Genomic DNA, 10,008 nt, shown 5'->3' on the forward strand with positions numbered 1-10,008 from the left:
TAGCACAGTGTTGGGAGTTTATTTCTTGTTAGGCAGAGAAGGAATGAAAAATGCCTGAAATGTAGTAATTGTAGCTGGAGGTTCTGGCTTATAGGTAATAATAATAGTACTGTTTCTTTTCCAGTAACAAATTGGGAAAAGAATATCCATGCATTTATTGAAATACTTTAATATTATTTAGAAAATAACCTAGGAAGGTGTATAAGCTTTTACCCTTGTTACATTGCAAATTATTTTCAACTTGGAATTTTTATGACATAACACTGTTTCTAGTGATAACTACTTGTCAAGTAACTCACATACTGTGTTTTACAGATGGAAGTAAAAACACTTTTATGAACGAAGGTTTATCCAACATTTCTACTCTCCTTGTGGATGAAGAAACTGATACCTTATTTGTTGGAGGCAGAGATGCAGTATTTGCTCTTGACTTGAATAATATTTCTAGAGAAATATCCAGGGTAAATTAAAGACTTTTTATTCCCCCGTGCCTTCTTTTAAAAAAAGACCTTGCCTTCAGTTTTCTTCATTTGAATCTAATGTTCTGATTTGAAATGTTAAAAATATTGTTATTTCAAGGCTTGAAATTTTATCACAATCTTTTTAAGCAAAGCAATACTTCTTCTGGGGTTATTTATGCCTTGAATGTTCTGGAGATACAAAGGAAAATGCTTATCTACCCAGTACATTTAAAGTTAGAACTGTTTGGTGATATTTTACAGATAAGTTTGTGAAAAAATATTGCCACATACCAGTGTACATGTTTTTGGCTTTTAGGAATACTGGTTTGCTCCACAGGAAAGACAACTGGAATGCATCCATAGAGGAAAGGAAAAGGTAGAAACTTCTATTTCCCCCTCTAAATTCTTACCTACAATGAAAATGGCTGCAGCATCGAGCTGCTTCTCAAGGAATGGAGTAAAAGCAAATTCATTTCAATCTGTTGGGTTGGTTTCCTTGCTCCTAAGGCACCAGGATATTTTTCAGATCCATGGGACAGCAATGTGCCCTTGTGGCCAAGAGAGCCAGTAGTATCCTGGAATACATGAAGAACAGTGTGGCCAGCAGGTCAAGGGAGGTTCTCCTCCCCCTGCTCTGCCCTAGTAAGACCACATCTGGAGATTTGTGTCCAGTTCTGGACTGCCCAGGATGTGCTGGAAAGAGTCCAACACAGGCTACAGGGGTGATGAAGGGACTGGAACATCTGTCATATGAGGACAGGCTGAGAAACCTGGGGCTGTTTAGTCCTGAGAAGACTAAGAGGGGACCTTATTTATGTCTATAAACATCAGCAGGGTAGATGACAAGTTTCCTGCTCAGTGGTGCCTGTGATAGGATGAGGGGAAATGGCACCAAGTGGCAACACAGGGAGTTCCACTTCAACATGAGAAGAAACTTCTTTTGTGTGAGGGTGAGGGAGCCCTGGGACAGGCTGCCCAGAGAGGCTGGGGGGTCTCCTTCTCTGGAGACTTTCAAGACCCATCTGGACACGTTCCTGTGTGTCCTGCCCTAGGTGTTCCTGCTGCAGCAGAGGGGTTGGACTCGATCTTCAGCGGTCCCTTCCAATCCCTCTGATTCTATTACTCTATGATTCTGTGTTTCTATGATTTTATGATTCTATGTAAATATTTTTTTTTGTATTGTCTATTTTAGATAAGATGCCAGAACTACATCCTCTTCCTCCACAAGATAAATGACTCCAACCTCTACGTTTGTGGAACCAATGCCTATCACCCAACTTGTGATCACATGGTAATTGTGTTTGAACACAGGTTTTACTGAAGGTGTCTGAGTGATACAGCAGGTTCTGGAGCACCTTCCTTAGAACATTCCTGTTGACAATTAGAAACTTTCAAAATTCTTTTATAAAAGTATATGAAAGACCTGAAAAGTACTTATTAAACATTTGGAGGGGGGGGGTATTGTATTTAAATTATTTTTTGCCACAGGTTATCCATGGAACAAACATGAGCCTGCAAGGAAGAGATGAAGAGGGCAGAGGGAAGTGCCCATTTGAACCAACTCTAAATTATGCCTCTGTTTTTGTAGGTATGTTTGGACTGATATGCAACCTGAGATGCTTTTCCCCACCTAAAATAAGCTATTGGAAACCATTACCCTAATTCTATCTTTGCATGTCAGCCCCAGATTGTTACTTATGATAGGCTTTTGCATTTTAAAAAGAAGTATTTTACACTTTTTTTGTTTCATCCAAATCTTTCTAAGATGGGGAATTTTATTCAGCCACTTCAAATAACTTCTTGGGAACAGAACCCATAATACTCCGCAGTATGAGAAACCCAGTGAGAACAGAGTTCACAACATCGTGGCTAAATGGTAAGACGTTTGTTTCTGTATTTGAGTCTCTTGAACTTGATTTTGGTGTGTGGATTTCTCTCCCAGGTGAGGGACTTTTTTCAAGGGCTTGTTGTGGGAGGACAAGGGGTGATTGATCAAAACTGAAAGAGGGGAGATCTAGGTTGGACATGAGGAAGAAATTCTGGCGTGTGAGGGTGGTGAGAGCCTGGCCCAGGTTGCCCAGGGAAGCTGTGGCTGCCCCATCCCTGGCAGTGTTGAAGGGCAGGTTGGATGGGGCTTGGAGCAACCTGGGCTGGTGGGAGGTGTCCCTTCCCATGCAGGGAGGCTGGAACTAGATGATCTTTAAGGTCCCTTCCAACCCAAACCAGTCTGGGATTCTATGATATGATTCGATGAATTCTCTCTAGAATGTAGCAGGATGTTATGGGTTGATTTTGTAGTGTGAGCTTTTGAACTGAGAACAGAATTGAAAGGAGCTCTGTGACTGCAGGCAGCAGTGATGGGATGAGCCACAGCTCTGTGTAGGAAACCACAGTTCCTGCTCTTCATGTTTCATAGATTCATAAATACTTTTCAGCCCTTTCCTTGTCCCCTAGTCCACAGAACAGTTCAATTAGACTTAATTTTAAAATAATATCTGGCTTTTATGTTTTTCTTGGAATAAACTCCCAACTGTGTTTGTATTTATGTGTTTCAGAGCCAAGCTTTGTCAACATGAAAATAGTGCATGAGAGTGAATCCAGCCCAACTGGAGATGATGATAAAATTTATGTGTTCTTCACTGAAACAGCTGTTGAATTTGAATTCTATGACAAGGTTTTGGTGTCCAGAATTGCCCGGGTCTGCAGGGTTAGTATTTGTAGTAGAAAGATTTTGGGTGGTGTATTTCAGATGAAGCTTCCCAGTCAGCACTGGTATCTCCACTGGCTCACCAAACAGAATTCTGTCATACACGTTTTATTTCTGAAATATATTCCTCTTTTTCCTGCTAGAAGAGAACCAGCTGTTCAGGTTGCATTTGAAATTCTTTTCTTTGCCATGAACTGAGCTTTGTACTGAAAGGCCAGCTCTGTTCCTCCCCACAGCAACAGGAATTAGGTGAAAATCCCATCTGTGTCTTCGTGCATCTCTCAGTGCTGATGTTCTTCCCCCATCCAGGGTGACCTCGGTGGAAAACGCGTATTGCAGAGGAGATGGACGTCGTTTTTAAAATCCCACCTTGCCTGTTCCCTTCCAGAATTAAACTTCCATTTCAACATTATCCAGGACATCTTTTTCCTTAGAAGAAGAAGATGGCAGGACAGCATATTTTATGGAATTTTCTCCCAGCAATGGTAAGATAGAGGGCTACATGTGGTACTGATGTTTGTCATGAGCTGTGGGAAGGTTTTTACCCCAGCATGAAGATCCCCAGTGGAGCCTTTAGCTTTACGTCAGCTACCACTGACCTGCACTGCATCTTCTCATGGGCCACATTTGATTTTCTTACAGCTTGATCCAGCTGAGCAAACACTATCATCAGAAATAAAATATTTTTGGTTCCTGGGCCAAAGCCTTCAATTATAGCCTAACCAAAAGCTTCTTCAAAGCCAAGCTTTTCATTGTGCTTTCTCTAGTAGGATGGTGGGGCAATTAAAATGGATTACATATAAAATTGTGTAATTACATACAGAAAGGCTTGGATTCTTCTGGTCTTTATAGCACTTAAGGAAATCACTGACATTTCATGGTGCAGAATTATTCTTCTGCTCCAAAAGAAGTATCTGTCATGGCCTGCTTGTCTAATGCAATGTTCTCTGGAAATGGAAGCAGAACTCTGAGCAGATAGCTTGCAAGTTTTAGAATCAACTACCTTTTCCTTAATGCTCTTGCTAAAGAAAAACAAGACAACACTTTACATGACAGAAAATACCAGTGACAAGGTTGTAGGTAATTCTCATGTTTTATAAAAGCACCAGAATTCTCAGAATGCAGCTCGGTCAGCACTGTCCAGCTTAACCTGCTGCCACCTCTGTACCTGTCAGATTGTACCCACTGGAGCTTCTGTGAGTCTTATTTCTAGTTATGACAGGTTGGGTTCAATGTGTCCTAAGACAGGAATTTGTAGAACATTTATTCCTTTAGATGTGGCAAAGAGACTTCAGCTTGGTATTTACTGATGGAACTGAAATGACATCAGTGTCTGATGCAGACACCCCTTAGACTCTGCCTAAATTTTCATTATTCTGAAAGGCTTTCTAATTGGAAGTAAGAGGAAAATTGTGTAGTTTTCAGTAAGATGAGTTAAAAGGGTTAGAAGAAGAATTAATGGCCTCCAAATGTGGAGTCAAAGGGAGGGGAATCCTGTCAAAAGGTTGATTACCATAATAATTGGGCTGGTCTGTCTGTTTACTAGAAAGATTGTCAGAAGTTCCTCATTCTCTAATTGTTTCAATTTATTTGAAGGTGGTTACTTGTTTTTTTTTGATTTAACATAATTAAATCCATCTTGTATGAATGTCTTTGTTTTATTGTCAGTGAATCATGATTCACATTCTCTGAATCAGTCTTTTTAGTGTTAGGTATTTTGACTAATCTTGAAAAAGACACAGCAGTGTGCACTGTGGAGATTGGGTGATTTCAAAGTGTTTCTATATAAAAGCAAATAAAATTATCTTTTATTTTGTGTGGGTTTTGGTTTGTTTCTTCCATTGTTTTTTTTCTTCTCAGGGGAAGATTAGACATCTCAGCTGTGTGTGCATACAGTATGAAAAACATCCAGGAAGTCTTCTCCAAAGGAAGCTACAAAGGACCAGTAACTGCAGAACATTCCCCTGTTCAGTGGATGGTGTACAGAGGGGAAGTGCCAGTTCCACGTCCTGGTGCTGTAAATATTCATTTACTTGTGCTGATTCAATGAACAGCCTCTGGATTATCTTTTTTTTTGGTAGCAAATCATTAGCTCCTGTTTTACCAATCTAAATGCAGTGTTTATTATCAGCAAGGAGATACCTGCTTTCTCATTCCATCCTAGGAGGGATCCTAGCAAAGCTGCCTCACTTACAGTTCCCTCCACAAGATAGGTGGGGTTTTATCTAGTTCATAAAATGTGAGGAAAATAATTATTTCTATCTTTTGAAGACCAGTAGAAAAACAATGTTTAGAAGGAAATACACCTTTGTTATATACCCAAGTGAAATGTTCCAGTACTTCAAGGGTGGCTACCAAGAAGATGGAGACTCCCTATTTACAAGGAGTCACATGGAAAGGACAAGAGGTCATGGGCACAAGCTTCTCCTGGGGACACAAGAGGTGAATTTTTCACCATGAGGACAGTCAGACATTGGAATAGTCTGCCAAGGGAAGTGGTGATTTCCCCCAAATTGGACAGTTTTAAGTCTCAGCTTGAGCCAGTACCTAGAAAGGCTGGAGCACATGGTCCTTGAGGTCCCTTCCAGCCTGGCATTCCCTGATTCTACGTAAGAGCAATTGTAACGATGTGTGTCACATTTTGTTTCTAGTGCATTGATGATCTTGCCCGGACTGTTGGGTATAACACCTCTGCTGACCTGCCTGACAAAGTTCTGCAATTTGTTAGAGATCACCCTCTGATGGATGATCCAGTCAGTCCCATTGGCAATGGCCCAGTGCTCCTGAAGAGAGGTTCCAACTATACCAGGATTGTGGTAGACAGAGTCACTGGCCTAGATAAAGAAACCTATGATGTTATGTTTCTAGGAACAGGTAAGTGCTTTTTTGTTAGGAAACAATACATTTTTCTGTATTTTGTTCCAGAGTTTTTTTCTGAAACTTCAAAAAAGTTAAAGTATTAATCAGCTATGTTTGAAGTTTTGCATTTAGAAGCTGCCTTGCTAGTTTAATATCTTCATCCCAGTTAGATTAAATGTGTTTGCCTTGTTGGATGTTAAGAGGTTCCTTTTAGAAACTTTCCATATCAAAGGAAACTTGACATAATAGTATTTGCAAATTCAGGGATTGTTTGAGGTCTTTTTTCCCCCCCTGAAAAAAAAATAATAACTGCTTCTCTTGTATTGGGAGAAAAAATAAGAATTGCTTTGAAGAATTTCAGAAATTCTCTCTGCCCAGGAATGTCTGCTAAATTTCTATCTAATTTCAACATGAATTATCAGGCTAAAATGTTACGCTGTGTTTAAACAAGTTTATCTTAAAAAATACATTTTCTTTTATGTAGATGATGGATATTTGCATAAAGCTTTGAGTTGTGATGGGGAAATGTTCATTGTGGAAGAGCTGCAGCTGTTTCTGTCTCCTGAGCCTGTACAATCTCTTCAGCTGTCTCCTAAAAAGGTACAGCTTCTGTCCCTGCACATGGAAAGTGACTTCTTCCCTCAGGCCTTGCTCTTCTGTTGTGTTCTTCTGGCTTTTAAATAGCCTGAAAATGTTTCATAATCCTTCTTCTATCATGTATTTGTTAATAAAAGAAGCACAAAACTTGTTTTGGGGTTTTTTTTTTTAGAAGGTGAATTTGTGTGTGTCAAAATACAACTGAAACAAGCCTTTGTGTTCATTAAAAAATGAGGGAAGGAACTTCAGATGTTTTACATGCTGTGGGAAGCCAGGGGGTGTTTCTCATTCATGTCACACTCTGTTCTTACCAGACTTCTGGTTCGCTGACTGTTGTTGGGGTTTTTGTTATGAATACCAGAAAATCTCATGATCCATATTAGTAAATAACAGCTTAAAGTCTCATACCAGATCTCCCTCCTAGGGAATGCTCTATGTGGGATCCCAGTCTCAGGTGGTGCAGCTTCCCGTTGCCGAGTGCCACCGGTACAAGGGCTGCTTGGATTGCATCTTGGCACGGGATCCCTACTGTGCCTGGGCTGGGGCTGCTCAGAGATGTGTCCCCCTGGCACACCCACCTGCTGAGACCCAGTAAGTGCAGAGAAGTTGTTTCAGCTGCACTGCTAGTGGCTGTAACACAAAACTAGGATGATTCCTAGAAATGGAAGGACACAAGCCAGAACACTTCTTGTCTGTGTTTTCATCTGTTTAGTTTGGGGGTTTTTCTCTTGTTTTTTTCTTTTCAGGAATTTAATTCAAAGTGTGAAACACGGGGATGCTTCCAGCTGCCTTAGTGTAGGTATGTGAGTGTTTTGTTTTGAAGAAAGAATATTTTAACTTCATGAGATCAAAATGTTTTGTGCTCACTGGAATGTTTGCATTATAGAAAACCACAGAATTTAAATCATGTTGATGATTACTTTTGAACTAAGCCCAAAAAAATGCCTGCTTTGAGCTGGTCCTGCCTAGTGCTCTTAACTCTCTCAATGGAAATGAGTATGGTTTTGTAAGTTCGACTAAATTCCCAGTGTTCTTACTTAAAAAAGCCATTATCTTCATCATTTCAGAAAACAGTGTGAGAAAATACCTCTTTACCCTTGGAAACAATGTTCATCTGCAGTGTGTCCCTCTGTCCAACCTGGCAAGTGTGGTGTGGAAGTTCAATGGGAGCAGAGTTCAGGCTGAGGACTCCAAGTATCTCCTCTACGATGGAGGAATAGCAGTTCTGAACGTGACGATGGATGCAGCTGGATCCTATGATTGTGTCTCAGTAGAGAAATCCAAAGGGAAGGAATTCCTTACCACTGTGGCCCGCTATGCCCTTTCTGCCCAGGAAAAGACAGAGGAAGCAGATGTTGCCCCAGCAATTAAACGTGGTGGAGCAGGAGATGAGGAGGGTTTTCAGTCTTCAGTGCCTGCTACAGGCACAGAGAAACATGACTCAGTGGGCAGCCAAAGGGAGAAGCTTGTTTTAAAACTCCTGGGGGTTGGGTTTGCTCTGAATTTCTTTCTTTTGTTGGTTTGGAACTTTTACAAGGGTCATTTATCTCTGCCTTGGAAGAGCAGCAAAACCAGCTCCGTAACCACTGGCACAGCTGGTTTGGGAGGTCAAGCAGTGGCTCCAGAGGGATCAGGCAGTGAAAGGAAGAGTTCAGCCACACAAACCAGCATGTCCTGTGTCGATCACATCATTGCTCCTGAGCCTTCCCCCAGGAGAGAAGTGGAAATGCAGAGCAGTTCACATTTCCCTGGGAGTTCTGAGAGCTTTCACCTCTCCAAGCTGTTTGGTTCAGATGGTTCTTGTTAAGGAATGTGGAATGTAAATTTGGTTAGGAATCAGAAGCTCTGAATTGAAGATTCCAAGCTGCTTTGTGTATTACAGAGATGTGTTACCAGTTAGTACTTTCAAAAGCAAAATTCCCTGTTTGGGTACCTTTTTGACCCAAGAGAACCATAAAAATACATTTATTTTGATAATTGACACTGATCCACTTTCTTGTAATGTTGGGGTTGCCCAGTTACAGAAATTAATACTTCAGAAGCTAATAATAGTTACTATTTAGTGCTTTCACCTTCAGACTTTCTGTGTAATCTACGAATAGCAACTAATTAAGTCTCCCAGTGCCTCAAGAGGTTGCCAGTATCCTCATTTTACATGTGAGGTTAAATGACTTGCCACTGACCATAGTATTGGTGTCAGATCTGCTGCTTTGTTACAAGTTCCTGAGTCATCTTCCTGTGTTTTATCTTTCCCTGTTTTCTTCCCTTTTATTGAAGTTCTCAAAACACTTTTCACACATTTATTTTTCTAATATGTTTTTAGTGACCTTTATGATACATCTTCCTCTGTCCAAAAATGACATGAATCAATTTACATCCTGCATTGCTGTTCTGAATTTTATTCTGAGGTGTAGTAAAAACTCAGCCATTGTAGCTCCTTTTGTTAAAGGCTGTTGAAAGTTGAGCATTTTTTCTGAGAGACTTTTTGCTTAATTTTCAAATAAATGTTTCTCTTACGTTTCCTTGTTTGGGTTCTTGATCACAGAAATCTCTGAACAAAAGGCTGTGCTGCCTCACTCTGTCTCTTGCCAGACATGCACGAAGTACAACGTTGATGATTTTCTAGATCCAGATTTTTATTTTTTCCATTTTCACATAGAAATGGAAGGGGAAACCTGCTTGGAACTGGATTCTTCTGTGTGGAGTCTGTACCAGCGGTAGCAAGATGCCTGTTTTCAAGTTAACAGGAATGCTTGGAAATGAAGAGGATGTGCACAACACAGATCCCTGGATAGGAAGGCACACCAGATAAGTGGCAATTCAGAGATTTTTCTCCCTTAAAACATAGATAAAGTTGCTTATTGGAGTGAAGTAAGTATTTTTTTTTTTAAATGCTTTCTTCCTATGTCATATTCTTCTGTTACATTTCATAACAAGAAGTTCTTGTGTGTTCTGTGCAGGTCCCATGGGAAGAAGGTGAGGCCAGTTGTTGAGCTTGCAAGAAGCAAATTCACAGATTCCTGTGTCTGTCTGTGATGCTACTTCCAGCACAGAGTGTTTGCCCTTGCCATGGAAGGATGTAACGGTGGGAACAACATCAGCCTTCCTAGCAAGGCGAGGCCATAGGCACGAAATGGGGGCAAGAGAACCATATAAAATGGACATCTGGGTTCCTTTACCTGTATTCTTGTTCCCTATATGCAAAGGGCTCTGTGGAAATTGGTGATGCTGACTGGGCAGTGGTAGGGGAGTTAGTAACATAGGAAGTGATGGAAATTTCCATTCTCATCTTTGGGGACACTTCATCTCTTCCCTTAGTGGAGGGAAGTGCAGATGGAATATAAAGCCCCGTTTCAGAAAATCCTCACAAGGCTACCAGCATTT

General features: G+C 40.7%; 1 protein-coding gene across 1 annotated transcript; it reads left to right on the plus strand.

Moving 5' to 3' along the window:
• The first annotated feature begins 1,336 nt into the window (after window positions 1–1,336).
• On the plus strand, window positions 1,337–3,657 carry LOC104386475 (semaphorin-4E-like). The gene is made up of 6 exons (XM_009995085.1): window positions 1,337–1,411; window positions 1,654–1,752; window positions 1,950–2,049; window positions 2,227–2,337; window positions 3,017–3,168; window positions 3,478–3,657. Exons 1-6 carry the CDS (start codon window positions 1,337–1,339, stop codon window positions 3,655–3,657), a joined length of 717 nt encoding a protein of 238 aa, XP_009993387.1.
• Window positions 3,658–10,008: the final 6,351 nt, after the last annotated feature.

Source organism: Chaetura pelagica, unplaced genomic scaffold (genome assembly GCF_000747805.2).
Source record: "Chaetura pelagica isolate M959 unplaced genomic scaffold, ChaPel_1.0 scaffold463, whole genome shotgun sequence".
Classification (NCBI taxonomy): Eukaryota; Metazoa; Chordata; class Aves; order Apodiformes; family Apodidae; genus Chaetura; species Chaetura pelagica.